Genomic DNA, 19,342 nt, shown 5'->3' with positions numbered 1-19,342 from the left:
ATAATTAATAAACGTGTGTAGTAGAATAAACATACACATTCTTTCAATAAGATTAACATGGTATATAGCTAGATTGTAATTAATTTGTAACAGACGCGAGATGGACAATCGTAACAGAAGTAATGTAACAGACATCATTTTGGAACTCATAGGCTTGACTTTGGCATATAAATGTTTTTATTACATCTCAGAAAATTAAAGTTATCTTTTAACATATCATTCATTAAAGATTACATGTTTTGTGACCTGATGGTAAAAAAAGAAATGGTTTTAGGTGAATAAGTTCATGTCCCTATTTCAGTACCCATAAGCGTGGAATCACTCGTATACAAACGCGTTGAGTTATACACGAAACAAAGGTCTTGACCTGATTTGTCATTCCCATATTTCCCCTCCTGTGGCTTGTTGTGTCATTGCACTTTTTAAAACATTCATACTCCTGTCATTTTGCTATTTAAAATGCCTGCTTCTTTTCTGCATTGAACCCGCGCTTTATTTTCTCCTGTGAGTATAGACACCCTCCAGCATGTGTCAGACAGCAGGCATATTGTGGTATACCACAAAGGGCGTTATTTTAAGGTGAGCATGTTTTACGATGGACGTCTGCTCCTACCACGAGAGATAGAACAACAGATCGAGAGGATCCTTGCTGACACTTCAGAGCCTCAGCCTGGAGAGGAGAAACTGGCTGCCCTAACTGCTGGAAACAGGTATTTGCATAGTACTCTGGCACCAACGAGTTCGAGCATTATGACTCCTGAACGGTAACTAATGTCTTCAGAGCTTGATTTTGTGCATTGTGCTGCTGCCACATGAATGGCTGATAGGTTTTCTCTGAATGATCACTTGATTATTGGCTTTACGTAAATAAGTTGTGATGTTATCTCGATTTATAAATATTAAATATCTTGTTTTTGTTTTGTTTTTTTACTGCTGATTACATAACACAAGTCTTGCTAAGTGATTCAGACTTTTCGACTCTATTGTAGTGATGATTTGTGTGGTTTCTCAGTTGTTGTGATTCTACTCGTTTATTACTTTTTGCATTTCAGGGTGCCTTGGGCATGTGCCCGTGATGCCTACCTTAGACAGGGGAAGAACAGGCAAAGTCTCGATGCTGTGGAGAAGGCGGCTTTCTTTGTCACACTGGACGACACAGAGCAGCGTCACGATCCAGAAAACTCGGTTGAGTCTCTGCACAGGTTTGGTAAATCCCTGCTGCATGGCAAGTGCTATGACAGGTAAATGTTATAGTTGGAAAAATATGCTACCACGTTGGAGCTGCATTCTTTGCCTGAGTTGTTTGTTTGGCTTATGATGAAATATTTTCTTTTCAGGTGGTTTGATAAGTCGTTCAACTTGATCGTATACATGAATGGAACAATTGGCCTGAACGCAGAGCACAGCTGGGCTGATGCCCCAATCATAGGCCACCTCTGGGAGGTATATGTATACATAATCAGTCACCTGAAAAATCCAGTCACGTATGTTCTGCATTATTATGATCAGAATCAAAAATGCTTTTATAACCTTGAGGGGAAATGGAGTACGTCTGCAGTTGCTCACATTCAAGTAGAGAAAAGAAATTAAACAGATCATTTATCAATAATATATCAAAAGGAGGAAAAAGTATGTTACAGACAGTAATATTTAAAAAGAAAAAAGTTATTGCACAGTTCTTGTCACAATTATTGTACATAACTAGTGGCTAAGTAATGGCTATGGTACATAGAAATTGTTACACAAATATTGCACATTGAGTGAGGTATTAAATAGTTATATTTTGTAATTATTGAACCTCGGTGCAGTATGGATGGATGCAGTACAATGGAATGGTATACACAGGTGCAATATTGAATACTCCATGGTCTGTTGCACTACAGAGCACCCCAAGGTGCTCTGTAGTGTCTGTAGTGCATCTTGGGGGGGGGGATGAGTCTCAGTGAAAGTATTTTTACTGAAAGTACCAGCAAGGTATGGAGTGGGTGGGAGATATTGTCCAGGACAATATGCAGTTTAGCCAGCATCCTGCTCTCAGACAGCATCTCCAGAGAGTCCAGCTCCACTCCCACAACGTCACTGTCTTTGCACATCAGTTTTTTTTAGTCTGTTGGCATCTGCTGCCCTCATCTTGCTGCTTTAGCACACCACAGGAGAGCACTGGCCACCACAGACTCATAAAACATCTTCAGCATAATCTTGCAGATGTTGAAGGACTTCAGCCTTCTCAGAAAGTAGAGATGGCTTTGGCAATTTATTGTCAAACTTATTAATAAATACATTTATTTGGTAGTCTATTGTCAGTATGTACCCCCAGGTACTCGTAGTCCTCCACAATGTCCACACTGACCTCGTGGATGGAAAGACGAGGGTCAGTGGTGCCTTGTTCCTTCTCATGTCCACTACCAGGTTTTTACCTGCAGATGGTGCCGCTCACACCATGTAACAAAGTTTTCCACCACCACCTTATACTCAGTCACATCATCCTTACTGATGCATCCAACTACAGCAGAGTCATCAGAGTACTTCTGAAGATGGCAGGATTCTGGCTGATAGTTGAAGTCTGTGGTGTAGTGGGTGAACAAGAATGGAGCGGGGACTGTCCCCTGTGGTGCCCCAGTACTGCTGACCACCTTATCTGACACAGTGTTGTAAATGTATATACTGTGGCATGCCGGTCAGGTAATTGTGGAAGTCATGGACTAATGGTTAGAGAAGCAGCTTTGGGTCCAAAAGGTCACCGGTTCGATTCCCTGGACCATCAGGAATGGCTGAAGTGCCCTTGAGTTAGGCACCTAACCCCCAACTGTACCTCTGGGTACGTTGTACATTGCTCTGGATAAGAGCATCTGCTAAATGCCTGTAATGTAATTGACAATCCAGGACCTGGAGGGGGCCCTCCACATTCATCGCCATCAGCTTCTCACCCAGATGTACTGGCTGGATGGTGTCGAAAGCAGTGGAGAAGTCAAAGGACATTAGCTTTACAGCACTTGAGTAGGGAGTAGGTGCAGTCAAGCAAATAGATTGATATTCTCAATTCCAAGTCTGGGCTGGTTGGTGAACTGGAGAGGGTCTAAGAATGGTCTGACCATGGGCTGGAGCTGCTCCAGAACAAGTCTCTCCAGGGTCTTTGATAGGTTGTGATCTGTCTGTACTGAAGAAAGTTGAATTGCTAAAGTATGATCAAGGAATGTAGACCTCTGCTGCCGAGGAGATTCTGCCTCACAGATCCGGGGGCAACATTCACTGATGCAGATGCAACTGTTCATTGATGTTTTTCAGTTTATTGAAAGACAAACAGGAGTGTGTGTGTGTGTGTGTGTGTGTGTGTGCAGGGCTCGAAATTTGCGGTGGTCCAGTCGCCCGAGGCAACTTAATTTGTCATTTGGCGGGTAATTCCTGTCACTAGCCAGCCTGGCTGGCTAGTTGAAAATAAAAAATATATATGAAGCGAAGATTCAGACACACCGTCAACTAAAGTCACCACATATTAAGCGTGTGCCGTGTCTGTGTTCATCGATGTGTTTATCGGCAGGACTGAAACTACCGAGGAATTCTGAATCATATCGTGTACGAGTCAGGCTGTCGGTTTTTTCACTACTGCGCATGCATATAACGCATCTCGTTGAATATCGCGGTAATCACGTGTAGTATTGGACCAGGTGGGTGGAGCACAGAAACACGGCAGGCCAGAACTGAGTTCTCGATGAACTGTTTATTGCTAGCTTTTCAGCCTTTTATCACTTCCCAGCCGTGCGCGCGCACACATGTTCTGGTTGGGGAGAGAGGGCTCCCTTTCTCTGCTCTCCTCTCCTTTTAAAGGGTGCGGTCACTGGGGAAGATACACAAACACAGGTTTAATCCCCATCAGGTGCAATGATTCCACCACTTACCTTCCCTGACTCCGCCCTCCATTCACAGACCGACTCTTGGCCACGCCCCCGCTGCCACATCACGTTACCTAATTCAATATATGTGGCCACATTATCGCCCATTTAAACACGTGTTTTTGTTGTTGTTTACATCTACATCTGCCAAAGCTACGTTGCGATGTGGAATTTTCTGAAAGGTGTACAGAAACCGCCAGAGACGGGAACAAAGCGACCTCCGTCTGAAGAAGAGAAACGACAAAGGACTTATAAGCAAATGTGGGAGCAGGGTAGGCCTTGGCTGCGATACGATTTTTATGGAATAATTAATTTTTTTCAAGTTGATTCCTAGTCAATATGAAGCTCCTAATGCTTTCTCTCTCATAAATGGTTAAATACAGAAAGCATTTTGGACTTATTTTTGGTGCTATAGTCATGATAGTAAGTATATTTGCTTTCAATACTCCTACACCAAGTTGCCAAGTTTTCCAATATATTATTATTTGTTGATATTATATTATGGTGCTCTGTGTTCTCATTTATGTATTTAACAACAGTATCAAAATACTCAGGTCTTGAAATAAATGCACATTAGTCATGAACAATGGCAACTACTCTCTTTTGCGTTATTTTTGACAAGTAAAATTCATACATGAACAAATTTTGGCTAGTTGATTTTCTGTTTGGCTCGTTACTTTGGAAGGTAACTAGTCTGGCTGGCTGGTGGAAAAAAAAAAAAATGAATTTCGAGCCCTGGTGTGTATATCCCCACATTCAAGAATGTGGTGTTAAATGATTGGAAGATGTGATTTGTGAAGCAAAGTTATCGGTGTATGACAGGGTAACGTCAATGGGTGATGAAGCATTACATCACTGATCAGGATAGCCTTATGAAAACCGAGAGCAGTTGTGTGAGTAAAGATAAGTTTCAAGGATTTAACTGGAACTAGCCAAAACGATTAGCAAGCAAACTGGCCATAACCAGTTGCAAACATGCCAAACACGGATCTCTATCAGTCTTCGTGATGTGAAACATCAAAGCCACTGGCCTGTAATCCTTGGAGCCACTGGGGCATGCCGTCTTCAGCATTAGGACGAGGCATGATGTCTTCCACATCATGGGGACCTTCTGAAGATTTAGGCTCATGTTGAAGACATGATGAAGCACTCCACAAAGCGGGGGGGCACAGCACAGGCTTTGAGCACCCTGGGGCTGACACCATCAGAGCCAGCAGCCTTGCGTGAGTGGAGACGCTTCAGCTGTCTTCTTATCTGGTCAGAAATTAAACTAATCATGGTGGAAGAGGGGTGGTGATGGTGTCAGTTTGGCCAGGACAATTGCCCCAGGAGACAGTGAGGGGAGGCAGGTAAAGCAATCACTTGACAATGGTGAGCTATTTGAAAGTCAGGGAGAGATGGTGGAGTTCATGTTCCTGGGCAGGCAACAGATGGGTCAGGGGGCACTGAATCAAATCTGTTGAAAAACAGATTTAATTCATTGGCCCTATCCACATCATCCTCAGCCACTCTGCTGCTCGTTGGTCTGAAACCACTGATCTTCATGCCACTCAATACCTCTCATGTTGTTCTGCTGGAGTTTCCTCTCCAGTTTCCTTCTGTACTTCTCCTTAGCCTCCCTGGTCTTCACTTTCAGCTCCACTCATCAACTCCTTCCTATTGAGGTATTTCACCCACGTGACCAAGTCACGTGACACAGCCATTTTGGACGGCACGCTTAAGTCCTTCAGTGCAAGGCGGTATGAGATGGTGGAGACCTTTGCACATTTTAACAAGAAAGTAAGCTGTGATTCATGTTAAATTGGATCCGTCTTTTATCACAAACACTGTACCCAGCCTTGGTATGGAGCCCTGTTTGTTTATTTCTGTGTCCCGTTTCTTTCTAGCCTCTGTTATTGCGTTTTATGTCTGATGTCTGCTACATGCAACCCTAGACAAATTAACACTCCCTTGTTTCACTGCTCAGATGGGTTAACAAACACTGACCCATTTACTTTTTGCTATATATTTTATCAAAATTGCGTTAACTGATAAACTAACCTGAAATGAAATGATCACTGCAAAGTCTGGAGTACTCTGTTGGCTCCCAATCCTGTCTCTTCACAGCTGCAATCCATTTGGCCCTCTTGTCTGGGTCAGTAGGAAACCGGTAGTGATGTGTCGGTCGCGAACGATCCGGTTCATAGAGCCGGCTCTTTGAAGTGAACGACGGGAGCCGGCTCTTCGGTGGGAGCCGAGTTGGGGAGCCGAATTAGTTTTTTGTCCTTAGGTGCCTCAGAGAGAGGGACTTTCACAAAAAAAAGTTGCTGTCCGATTGCGTCTTTGTGTTGTCTATTACCATTCAAAGGAAAAAAAGTAGCATGGTGTACGCCTACTTTTTTTTGGTTGGGGGGGTTGATGTCATTCACAGCTGCGAAAATATGAAAATTGGTGTAATGCTTAAAGCTGTGGAGCGCAGGGGAGAGGAGTCTGTGAGGCACCTGAGGAGGGGAAAATCAACTGTGTATTTTATATTGGTAATATAACAGTTTTGCATTATGTTTGTGAGAAAATAATTTATTAATTGGTAAATAAGTTTTATTTCTATAGCTAGAACATTGTTACACTGCTATACTTTACAAAGCTTTACAATGGCTACAAAAACTAAAAAATAAAATGGAAAACATCCTATTGATAAAATATAAATAATAATGTAATTAATTAACTAGTTAATTGCAGCAATTAAATCAAAAATACAATCTCAGGAGCCGTTTGGGAGCCGAAAGAGCCGGCTCCTTATAGTAAGAAGAGCCAAAAGAGCCGGCTCCCGAAAAAGAGCCGAAATTCCCATCACTAGAAACCGGTAAAAGGAGCGTCCTGCACGCTGTCCCTGTCTGTTGTGGCAGCCCACAGCACAACAAGCAAACACCATGGTTATTTATAGAGTGCTTACTGACAAATTAATCTATTCTAGGTGTCTGTAACACGTTTTTTTTCAAGCTGGTTCTCCCTCTCTGTCTGCAGCGTTAGTATGTAGCTTGACGTTCAAAATGGCGGACACCGGGGCGTCACGTGACCCTGTGACGTCAGGTGAAATACCTCAATTGCCAGATCTAAAAGCCATCTTCTTGGCATTGGGAATGTTCTTTATGTTGATTGTTACCCATGACTTATTTGAATAGCAAATGACCGTCTTTTCTGGGACAGTGAAGTCCACACAGAAGTTGATGTAATCTGTGATGCACACAATGAGCCCATCAGTGTTCTGTTAGTGTGGTTCACATGGCGCCTGCCAGTCCGTTGTCTCAAAACAACCCTGAAGTGTCTCACAGGCCTCCTGTGACCACTTCCTCACTGTCCTTGTTGTTGCAGACTGTCTTTTCACTAGGAGTACATAGCTGGGGTTTAGGTGAATTAGGTTATGGTCTTCCCTACACAGAGGGGGGAAGAGCTGTATGCATCCTTAATGTTGGCATACAGCAAGTCCAAGGTCTTCTCCTCTCTGGTGGGAAAATTGACGTACTGCATGAGGTTGGACAATGTTTTGTCCATGGTGTTGCGGTTAAAATCACCCAAAATTATAATAAGGGCATTTGGGTGTGTAGTTTGGAGTCCCGCTAAGGTGGTATGAATGACCTCACATGTTGAAGTTGGGTTGGCCGAGGATGGGACATAGACAGCCACTATGATAACATGAGATGATTTTCCTGGGCCCCTCCTAGAACTGCCACCTTATTGTGGTGGAGGGGTTTGTGTGCTTGAATGATCCTAGGAGCTATGTTGTCGGGGGCATTATGCCCCTGTTAGGGTTTCCCAAGGCAGACAGGTCCTAGGTGACAGGCCAGACCAAGAGCAGTTCACCAAAAAACCCCTATGGAGAAAAAATCCAGGACCGTGACGTCGCCCGGTAGGACGCAGCCGGGGCCCCACCCTGGAGCCAGGCCCGGGGTTGGGGCTCGTATGCGAGCGCTTGGTGGCCGGGCCTTTGCCCATGGGGCCCGGCCGGGCTCAGCCCGAAGAGGTGACGTGGGCCCGACCTCCTGTGGGTTCACCACCCACAGAGGTAGCAGTAGGGGTTTGGTGCAGTGTGGATTGGGTGGCAGTCGAAGGCAGGGGCCTCGACGACCTGATCCCCGGACACAGCGGCTGGCTGTTGGGACATGGAATGTCACTTCGCTGGGGGGGAAGGAGCCTGAGCTTGTGCGGGAGGTTGAGAGGTACCGGCTAGAGATAGTCGGGCTCACCTCCACGCACAGCTTGGGCTCTGGAACCCAGCTCCTCGAGAGGGGCTGGACTTTCCACTTCTCTGGAGTCGCCCGTGGTGAGCGGCGGCGGGCTGGTGTGGGCTTCCTTATAGCTCCCCAGCTCAGCCGCCATGTGTTGGAGTTTACCCCAGTGAACGAGAGGGTCGCCTCTCTGCGCCTTCGGATTGGGGAGAGGGCTCTTGCTGTTGTTTGTGCCTACGGGCCAAATAGCAGTATAGAGTATCCGGCCTTCTTGGAGTCCCTGGGAGAGGTACTGAGGGGTGCTCAGACTGGGGACTCCATTGTGCTACTGGGGGACTTCAATGCTCACGTGGGCGATGACAGTGACACCTGGAGGGGCGTGGTTGGGAGGAACGGCCTCCCCGATCTGAACCCGAGTGGTGTTTTGTTATTGGACTTCTGTGCTAGTCACAGTTTGTCCATAACGAACACCATGTTCGAGCATAGGGGTGTCCATAAGTGCACGTGGCACCAGGACACCTTAGGTCGGAGGTCGATGATCGACTTTGTAGTCGTGTCATCTGATCTCCGACCCTATGTCTTGGACACTCGGGTGAAGAGAGGGGCTGAGTTGTCAACTGATCACCACCTGGTGGTGAGTTGGATCCGCTGGCGGAGGAGGAAGCTGGACAGACCTGGCAGGCCCAAACGTATGGTGAGGGTCTGCTGGGAACGTCTGGCCGAGCACTCTGTTGGGGAGGTCTTTAACTCCCACCTCCGGGAGAGCTTTTCCCAGCTTCCGAGGGAGGCGGGGGACATTGAGTCTGAGTGGACCATGTTCTCTACCTCCATTGTGGATGCAGCTGTTCGGAGCTGTGGCCGCAAGGTCTCCGGTGCCTGTCGTGGCGGCAATCCCCGAACCCGGTGGTGGACACCGGAAGTAAGGGATGCCGTCAAGCTGAAGAAGGAGTCCTATCGGGCCATGTTGACCTCCGGGACTCCTGAGGCAGCCGACGGGTATCGGCAGGCCAGGCGCGCTGCAGCTCGGGCAGTTGCGGAGGCAAAAACTCGGAACTGGGAGGAGTTCGGGGAGGCCATGGAGAAGGACTATCGGTCGGCTTCGAAGAAATTCTGGCAGACCGTCCGGCGCCTCAGGAGGGGGAAGCAGTACTCTGCCTACACTGTTTACAGTGCGGGTGGGGAGCTGTTGACCTCGACTGGGGACATTGTCGGGCGGTGGAAGGAATACTTTGAGGATCTCCTCAATCCCACCGTCATGTCTTCCACTGAGGAGACTGAGGCTGATGACTCAGAGGTGGACTCGTCCATTACCCAAGCCGAAGTCACTGAGGTAGTTTGCAAGCTCCTCGGTGGCAAGGCACCGGGGGTGGATGAGATCCGCCCTGAGTATCTCAAGTCTCTGGATGTTGTGGGGCTGTCTTGGTTGACACGCCTCTGCAACATCGCGTGGCGGTCGGGGACAGTGCCTCTGGAGTGGCAGACTGGGGTGGTGGTCCCTCTTTTTAAGAAAGGGGACCGGAGAGTGTGCTCCAATTACAGGGGAATCACACTTCTCAGCCTCCCAGGGAAAGTTTACTCCAGGGTACTGGAGAGGAGAATTCGACCAATAGTCGAACCTCAGATCCAGGAGGAACAATGCGGTTTTCGTCCTGGTCGCGGAACACTGGACCAGCTCTATACCCTTCATAGGGTGCTCGAGGGTTCATGGGAGTTTGCCCAACCAGTCCACATGTGCTTTGTGGATCTGGAGAAGGCATTCGACCGTGTCCCCCGTGGTATTCTGTGGGGGGTGCTTCGGGAGTATGGGGTTCGGGGCTCTTTGCTAAGGGCTGTCCGGTCCCTGTATGAACAGAGCAGGAGTCTGGTTCGCATTGCCGGCAGTAAGTCAGACCTGTTCCCAGTGCATGTTGGACTCCGTCAGGGCTGCCCGTTGTCACCGGTTCTGTTCATAATTTTTATGGACAGAATTTCTAGGCGCAGCCAGGGGCCGGAAGGAATCCTGTTTGGGAACCACAGGATTTCATCTCTGCTTTTTGCGGATGATGTTGTCCTGTTGGCTTCTTCAAACCAGGACCTTCAGCATGCACTGGGGCGGTTTGCAGTCGAGTGTGAAGCGGCTGGGATGAGAATCAGCACCTCCAAGTCCGAGGCCATGGTTCTCGACCGGAAAAGGGTGGCTTGCCCTCTCCAGGTTGGTGGAGAAGTCCTGCCTCAAGTGGAGGAGTTTAAGTATCTCGGGATCTTGTTCACGAGTGAGGGAAGGATGGAGCGTGAGATCGACAGGCGGATCGGTGCAGCCTCCGCAGTGATGCGGTCGCTTTACCGGTCCGTCGTGGTGAAGAAGGAGCTGAGCCAAAAGGCGAAGCTCTCAATTTACCAGTCGATCTACGTTCCGACTCTCACCTATGGTCATGAGCTTTGGGTAATGACAGAAAGAACAAGATCGCGGATACAAGCGGCTGAAATGAGTTTCCTTCGCAGGGTGGCTGGGCGCTCCCTTAGAGATAGGGTGAGAAGCACAGTCACTCGGGAGGAGCTCAGAGTAGAGCCGCTGCTCCTCCACATCGAGAGGAACCAGCTGAGGTGGCTCGGGCATCTTTTTCGGATGCCTCCTGGACGCCTCCCTGGGGAGGTGTTCCAGGCATGTCCCCCCGGGAGGAGGCCCCGGGGAAGACCCAGGACACGCTGGAGGGACTATGTCTCTCGGCTGGCCTGGGAACGCCTCGGTGTTCTTCCCGAGGAGCTGGCCGAGGTGTCTGGGGAAAGGGAAGTTTGGGCTTCCATGCTTAGACTGCTGCCTCCGCGACCCGGTCCTGGATAAGCGGAAGAAGACGAGACGAGACGAGACGAGATTTTCCTGGGTAAATAATATGGATGGAGTCCTACAGCTAACAGTTTAATGTTCAGGCAACAAATCCATTCTTTGGTCATAATGTGTTCAGGATTGCACCATCTCTTGTTAACAAGAACAACAAGACCCCTCCTTTGCCCTTACCACTCTTGATGCAGTCTCTGTCTGCCCACACAGTCTGAAAGCCCTCGATAGAAATGTTGTGGTCAGAGATATCCTGGTGTAACCATGATTCTGTAAAACGCATGATGCTGCACTCCTTGAACTCGCTTTTGACTTCTAGCTAGCACCGTTAGTGCTTCCATTTTATTAGCCAGTGACCGCATGTTTCCCATGATTAAAGCTGGAAGATATGGCTTGTATCTCCTTCTGTTCCTCCATGCCTTTTCTTTTCACTGTCTCATCCTCCTCCTTTTACCACGTCGTCCCCGAAACTTTCTCCTAATCTTCATGGGGATTTGGTGTGTACAATCCGATGCTATGCCACGGCGTGGCTGTGGCGACATCCGCTGATCCCTACTGTAAACAATGGACCTGCCATGTTGCTGTCCCGTAGTCGGTATGTCATTCTGATGAAAAGTTGTCCTAACACCAGAAAAGTGATCAAAACTCCTCTAAACTATGTGTTTTAGAAGGACACAACTTAGAAAAACCCTACTTAAATACTTTTCTATACACTAAAAGAGCAAATAAAGACAAATATTAAAAGTGCAAAAAGAGCAGAGCAGCTGCAGCAAGCGACCGTCAACAATGACGTAATGCTAACGGTTGGCAATCGACATATTGTAATGAGTACAACATGAATTGTGTTAATCTTATGTCTCAACATGAATAATTGTGTTTTTTTTAAAGCACGTGCTGTCAACTGATGCCATCAAGCTGGGTTACACAGATGATGGCCACTGTAAAGGACAGCCTCACCGCAACCTCCCTGGACCTCAAAGACTACAGTGGAACATCCCTCCTGAGGTACATCACATCCCCAAACCATAGCCCCATATAGCAGGTTTCAGTACCAAGTGGACTGTTATTACTATGTAACTTATCAAAAATAAGTAGGTGGTACTTGTTAAAGAATAAATTATTCACACCTGAGGAATTTTTTTCCAATGGTAGTTCATTCAAGTGGTAATGTATACGCGTAGTTAAATGTAGTTACTTTTTAACAGAAGAGAATAATGCAATCTTGTTTGAAAAATATAATTTAAGAAAATTTTATTAGTTTTTCATAACTGGTAAGATTAAGCCATGGACCATATGCCAAAAAATCAGGGCTTTGAACCGGTTCAAGGAACGAAAACGAAAACCGGGAACTTTTTCTATTTTACATGGAACAGAAACGAAACCAGAAACTTTATTTTTTATGTTCCGGAACAGAAACGCTTATTAAAAATAATGGTAACCGGTTAATACCGGTTTTTATTTCGTTCCTCAAAGTTTCCGTAGCCTACAAATAAAGTCATTCTTCTCCTGCGCAAGTTTCTATGACCCGCTGGGGTTCACTTCCTGTGTGACGTTCGCTGACTGAATGGAGAGAGCGGGAGGGTGGACTACTATCACGTCTCCACATCTTAAATAAGAGGTAAATATTGCAGTCTATCGTTATTCAAAAACGTCAATTTCAAACACGATATCAATATATTTGTCCACGTTAATGAGAGGCTCGCGAACATTAAATGACGTTAACCTCTGTTAGCCTATCAATGCATAGGGCCTGACTAGCCTTTGGTAACACACTAAACGAATTCTCTTTCATTTTTGGCACTTTTTCTGTTTGTGTAGATGGGAAGACATACTGAGAATCCAAATCGCCAACATTTGAAATAATAATTGTTTTGAATTATTTCTTGTCTTATTTAATGAAGGTTGTAATAGAATTAGCCTACATTTGGCTTAAGCTGGATGAGACAGAGACATAATTTTATAGCCATTTGTTAAACAGCTGACAGGGAACGTAATTAACCGGTTCGGGAACGTCTATTTAATGGTGGAACCCAAAACCGGAAACGTTAAAATTCCGTTTCTGTTCAGAACGAACCAATAGGAAAAAAATTCTGGTTCAAAGCCCTGCAAAAAATACATAATACTTGAAGACAAGGTTCATGATATGTAGTTATTCTAAAGAATGAAAAATGCATATTGTGTTGTATGCTATCGTACGACAATGATGAGGAATTCTGTTAGTGTAAGAGGAATAAAAGTCTTCAAACATGCTGGAATTATATGGAGAGAAAAAAAAAAATCCACTTTGGTGAGGTAACTCTGATTTGCATTGGGTATTATAACTCCAGCCCAGTCATGGCTTATTTTTCTATAAGGGTCAGTCCATGAAATGTTACTTTTCATTGGTCCGGGTTTACATAATCATTTCATCTTTAATGTCCATGATTTAAAGAAATATTTAGCAGATTATCCATAAATATTGTTTGAAGAAATAAAATAAATAAAAAAAATGAAGTTTTCTTTTGAAATAAAGAAATGTGAAACATTTTCTTCCCCTGTGACTGGACACGGATGACACGTTTTTTGTGACATGGAATATTTGCTGACTTTGAGCTTAAATAAACCTTCATTACTTTCTGAGAATTTCAATAAAATTAGTTTCATGGTACTTGCAATTTAGTTTTACACTCACATAATAAAGTTAAGAAGGTTCTATAAACTATTTAGCTTCGAATTCATCCACTAAAAATAGGTTGTGAACGTAACATTGTGATGTGCTACCGTGTTACGTTAGAAACCAGGCTTATAAAAAATAAAACGAGTTGAAATCATGATTGATGTTTTTAATATAAAGAAGAATATACTATAAAACAATGTAGGTAGAAAGAAATTTAAACAAACGGCAATAAAAGAAATTATCGATGTTTTTTTCTCACATCCTAACTTGGCATCCACTCACTTCCTGGTTCGTTCACAACCTGCGAGACCTATTTACTCAATCTAGGTCAGCTGAACTGACGCGAGATAACTTCTTGCGGGATCTCACACACCACAACACGTGCTCTAGAGAAGTGCAGATATAAGTGTGACTAAGTAAAGTACCGGTAATGAATTCAATAATCTCATTTACCCCATATAGGATGAAACTGTTTCCTGTTAATGACTGTTGTTATTGTTCAAATCTTAGAGATTTTATGAAGTTTGTGAAATACTGGTATTTCATATTTTCAGTGTTTGATGTTGAACTAATATTTCTAATGAATTCGTATTCAGTGTTAATGTTTAAAGTAAGCAAATAAAAGCAAAAAATTGATTTTATCAATATTTTTCCTTTATTTTTAAAAGCTTGTTCATGTCCTTGTTACATTAGCAACCGGGTAAATATTTATGGATTTTATCATACATTGTAGAGCAGGAGTTATCTTAACAACTATGTTATATTTTCTTATATGGTCAATGCTTCATGGAAATAAAAGTTGTTTTCAGTTGTAAATTGTTTTAAGTGACTCCCTCTGTCACATTTTGGTAACCCCATTTCATGGACTGACCCATAACACAACTCCCTATCATGTTTTATTCCTTACTTATCCTATGAAACCGGTTCTTCATAGTGGACTCAGACGTTTGGACTCCACTGTTATGTTCCCTATGTTTGCCCTTTAAAACCCCAAAACACAGCTCACCAGCTATTTCTTTGTCTACTGTACACACCATTTTTCCCCTATGAGTCACATATTCTCTTCTCTCTGTGAATACTATCCAGTGCCAAACCATGATCGCCAACTCCCTGTCCGAGGCTCAGGCCTTGGCTGATGATGTGGACATGGTCATTATCCCTTTCCAAGAGTTTGGTAAAGGGATGATCAAGAAGTGCAAGACCAGCCCGGATGCCTTCATCCAGATTGCCTTGCAACTCGCCCATTTCAGGGTGAGCTCACCAAAATTAGAGAGAATTCTTCTTCTTTTCCTCCTCCTCCTCTGAACGAGATGTATTGTAAAGCTCACTGTCCAAAATAAACTCGGGAGTGGTTCATATTTTTCAGTTACATGGTGTTAATTGTCTGCTTTATCAGATAATGATTGAATTGTTCGTCTACACAGACAGTCACACTTGTTTGACGTGCCCCCCCCCCCAAAAAAAAGCCTGTTTATTGTACATGAATTTTCTATCTCTAATGCTATTTATTTGCCTGTATTTCAGGACAAAGGGAAGTTCTGCTTGACCTATGAGGCATCCATGACCCGACTTTACAGAGAGGGAAGGACTGAGACAGTGCGATCGTGCACCATTGAGACCTGTGCCTTTGTCAAAGCCATGGTCAACAATGAGACGGTACTTAACTGCCCTAATTTATAATGAGACGATATTTAACTGAACTAACTTCAAAACACTGTGGCATTTAGACACTTTGATCATATTGTGTTTGTGTTCACATGGTTGAGAACATAATGGTACTTAGCTGTCTTTTGTGTATGATAAACAAGCCTCTTAATCACGGCACACCTTTCTTGCGAGTACAAACAACTAAAGTGTCCTCATCAAGCACACTGTGGCATTCACACTTCTTGCCAAGCACATGATCAGCGGGTGCTGTCACTCAAAATTACCGCACCACATGACCTGTTTTGTAAGCTTGCATGCTGCAAGTCTCACACTGCATGATTTCACTTATTAATATAATCCTGATCCTTTCCTCCACTAAATATCACTTAATATTTTTGAGGACTAGTAAAAAGCCTTTAATCTTTTAGTTTACATTTCAGTTTCTAATATCTAATATTGACCTCAGTATTTTTATGGGGAAAAGTGTCCTTTGCAGTGCAGAGGAATTCCCCAACCTTTTCCACGGAAGGCAGGGAATTTTTTTTTGGGGGGGGGAGGGGGGGTACGTCTTAATACATTAACGCTTATTACACAGAATAAATGGCCAGTATTGTGGGGTTTTTTTTGTTTTGTTTTTTTGTGTGTGTTGCAAAAGCACAAGGGAGCCAAGTTCTTTAGACCCTATTTAGACATTGTATAAACATGTGTTTTGAATCACAAGTTGGTAGCGTTTAAATACAGGTCTGAACAGGGTCAAATGCACCTTGTGATCTGATGACTCTGACCACTTACAGAGGTCGTCTGGGATGTAAAATGGATATAAAAAGTCGAAACACTCCTGTTAAAATTGCAGGGGTTTTGTGATGTACAAAATGAAACCAAGATAAATCATGTCAAAATTTTTTTTTCTAACCTGTAATGCAGTGTAGCAACCAACAAAATTCAAAGAAAACAAAAACAATTTTAGATGGAAAAAAAGAAATGGTAAATAATTAGAATAACCTGGTTGCACAAGTGCTTTAATTAATGCTTAAACCACCATTTAAGTTAAACCACCTTTTGCTTGTATTATAATGCGCAGTCTTGACAAGAGTCTAAGAACTTCACACATCTTGACTTCGCAGTTCTATTTCGTTTCTACTGACCGCCAGAGGCGGTGCTTTCAGCACATGGATATCCATCACACGAACGTGCAGGTCGAGTAATAGTAACAACAAAGTCACGTGTGACCTGGGTGATGTCACCCCGTGACCCCGGCATAAAAGACCGGTAAACCCAGGAAGTGACCTCTTACATCTTCTCGCGTTTGCAGGTTGCGAGTTGGGTTGAAATTTGGACAAAGCGCTGAGGTAGTTTCGTTACCCGTAGGGTTGGGGCTGTGCTTATGCACCCTCCAAGAAACTGCGCTAAGTCCACCAACTCTTGTCGTTATATTCGTATTGATTTATTACTCCGTAAGCTGAGCGCTCTCGCTCGGTGGAGTTAGCTGATTAGCCCTCCGGGGCGGTGTCCTCACCGCTGGAGGCCGGCTTGTTTTCGCTTCAGGTAAGCGGGTTTCATTATTTAAATTAAAGCGGCGTTCCTCTCGCCGCTGTTTATCAGTTCTGCGGCGCTCGGCGCCTACCCTTGTTAATATTATTAACCACCTTGTTTTGTGTAGCCTCGCCACCGGCCTGTTCACAGGCCGGCTGTCTTGTGTGTTGTATTCGTATTGATTTATTACTCCGTTAAGCTGAGCGCTCTCGCTCGGTGGAGTTAGCTGATTAGTCCTCCGGGGCGGTGTCCTCACCGCTGGAGGCCGGCTTGTCTTCATTCAGGTAAGCGGTTTTCATTCATTTAATTTAAAGCGGTGTTTCTTGCCGCTGTTTATCAGTTCTGTGGCGCACTGCGCCTATCTTTGTTAATATTATTAACCGCCTTATTTTGTGTAGCCTTGTCTCCGGCCTGCTCACAGGCCGGCGGTCTTGTGTTGTATTGTTTGTTACTCCGTTAAGCTGAGCGCTCTCGCTCGGTGGAGTTAGCTGATTAGTCCTCCGGGGCGGTGTCCTCACCGCTGGAGGCCGGCTTGTCCTCATTCAGGTAAGCGGTTTTCATTTATTTAATTTAAAGCGGTGTTCCTCGCCGCTGTTTATCAGTTCTGTGGCGCACTGCGCCTATCTTTGTTAATATTATTAACCGCCTTATTTTGTGTAGCCTTGTCTCCGGCCTGCTCACAGGCCGGCGGTCTTGTGTGTTGTATTCGTATTGTTACTCCGTTAAGCTGAGCGCTCTCGCTCGGTGGAGTTAGCTGACTAGCCCTCCGGGGCGGTGTCCTCGCCGCTGGAGGCTGGCTTGTTGTCGCCCAGGTAAGCGGTTTTCATTCATCTAAATTAAACGGTGTTTCTCGCCGCTGCTTATCAGTGCTGTGGCGCACGGCGCCTATCCTTGTTAATATTCCCGACCACGGGTGTGTTCGCCCGGTCGTTTTTCATTACCGCCTGATTGTTTATTTTGGGCTGCTTACTTGGGGTGTTCTCGCCCTATTTTTTAAGTTCCCTTCTGCCAGCCAGGCGTCATGGACCTCTCTCTCGCTGCGCCAACTGCCGGTCCCCCTCGAACCGGAGGACGGCCACCGCGAGTGCCCCTCATGCCTGGGTATTGATCACCTGCGGCAGGGGCTGACGGACATGGCCTGCGCAGACTGCATGTGCCTGGGCGTGGCTGCGCGGACCGCCGGGCTGGCTCGGCTGGATTCTCCGTCTGACATCCCCCGGGCCTCGGGGGGACAGGACACGGTGTCGGCTGCAGCAGCGGGGCCCAGCAAGCGCCGTGGGTTCCCCCACACGTCTTCGCTTTTAAGGCGAAAAAGAAGCGCTCGGGCGATTTGGCTCAGAAGGTGGAGGTGATGTCCACCGAGCTGGAGGAGATGAAGGCCCTGCTGGCGAATCTTCAGCCTCCGCCACAGGGGGCAGTGTTCCCGCTGCAGGGCCCTGGCGGCAATGCAGGACACCCCTACCTATGGTCCGGCCTGCTCACGGGCCGGCTGTCTTGTGTGTTATATTCGTATTGTTTGTTACTCCGTTAAGCTGAGTGCTCTCGCTCGGTGGAGTTAGCTGACTAGCCCTCCGAGGCGTGTCCTCGCTGCTGGAGGCCGGTTTGTTATCGCTCAGGTAAGCGGTCTTCATTCATTTAAATTAAAGCGGTGTTTCTCGCCGCTGTTTATCAGTTCTGTAGCGCACGGCGCCATCCTTGTTAATATTCCCGACCACGGGTGTGTTCGCCCGGTCGTTTATTTTTTATTTCCGCCTGATAGTTTATTTTGGGCTACTTACTTGGAGCGTTCTCGCCCTATTTAAGTTCCCTTCTGCCAGCCAGGTGTCATGGACCCCCAGACGCTGGAGGGGACGAGCGCGGCATCACGGGAGCTGTGTGACGCGGCTCCAGGCCTTTGCCTACTCGTCGCGGGAACTGGGCCGGCTGATGTCGTATCTCACCCTCGGCCGCCAGCAGATATGGCGGGCACAGTCCCCTCTGGCCGAGCCCGACCGGCGTGTGCTGCACTCTCTCCCTGTTGTCCCCGGGGAGCTGTTTGGCGAAGCCACTCAGCAAGCCCTGGATCGGAGTGCCCAGGTCATCTAGGCGTAACAGCAGTTCGCTGGCCCCCGCCAGGCCCACCACCATGGCAATGCTGCCCAGTCCTTCAGGGGGCCCACACCGACTCTGTCTCGGCCACGCACCCGCCAGGAGACCAGACGGGTTGATGACTTTCGCCACCCCACCACCTCCCGGACCCGCGGTGCCGCCCCCTACACCCAGTCCACTCCTCGTCGCCCCCATGGTGACCGACGGGGGCGCTCTGGACGGCGCTGATATCAGCGTGCCGGCGGTCGGCCACTTTTCCAGCGAACAGCTCCAAAGCTGGAGAGCGTTGACCCCTGGGTGCTGGTGACCCTCACCGAGGGTTACCGCATCCATTTCTGCCGCTGTCCACCACGTTTCATGGGGTCAAACACCACCGTGAGCCATCCGGGGAAGTCCCTCGTCCCCCGGCAGGGAATTGCCACCCTCCTGGAGAAAGGAGCAGTCTCTCCCGTCGACAGGCAGAGACAGCAAGGTGGGTTCTACTCCAGGTATTTTCTGGTTCCGAAGG

At 46.4% G+C, this 19,342-nt stretch overlaps 1 protein-coding gene across 2 annotated transcripts in view; it reads left to right on the top strand.

Moving 5' to 3' along the window:
- cpt1aa (carnitine palmitoyltransferase 1Aa (liver)) overlaps nucleotides 1-19,342 on the top strand; it is an 83,701-nt gene that overhangs the window by 43,697 nt on the left and 20,662 nt on the right. For both annotated transcript variants that reach the window (XM_060911495.1, XM_060911494.1), the window contains exons 10-15: nucleotides 515-710; nucleotides 1,053-1,241; nucleotides 1,338-1,443; nucleotides 11,799-11,915; nucleotides 14,653-14,817; nucleotides 15,091-15,222. In XM_060911495.1, the coding sequence (XP_060767478.1) occupies nucleotides 515-710; nucleotides 1,053-1,241; nucleotides 1,338-1,443; nucleotides 11,799-11,915; nucleotides 14,653-14,817; nucleotides 15,091-15,222 (905 nt within the window). The remainder of the gene's footprint in view (nucleotides 1-514; nucleotides 711-1,052; nucleotides 1,242-1,337; nucleotides 1,444-11,798; nucleotides 11,916-14,652; nucleotides 14,818-15,090; nucleotides 15,223-19,342) is intronic.

The sequence above is a fragment of the Neoarius graeffei genome, chromosome 27, assembly GCF_027579695.1.
Source record: "Neoarius graeffei isolate fNeoGra1 chromosome 27, fNeoGra1.pri, whole genome shotgun sequence".
Lineage (NCBI taxonomy): Eukaryota > Metazoa > Chordata > Actinopteri > Siluriformes > Ariidae > Neoarius > Neoarius graeffei.
This window is presented reverse-complemented; position numbering and strand designations above follow the sequence as displayed.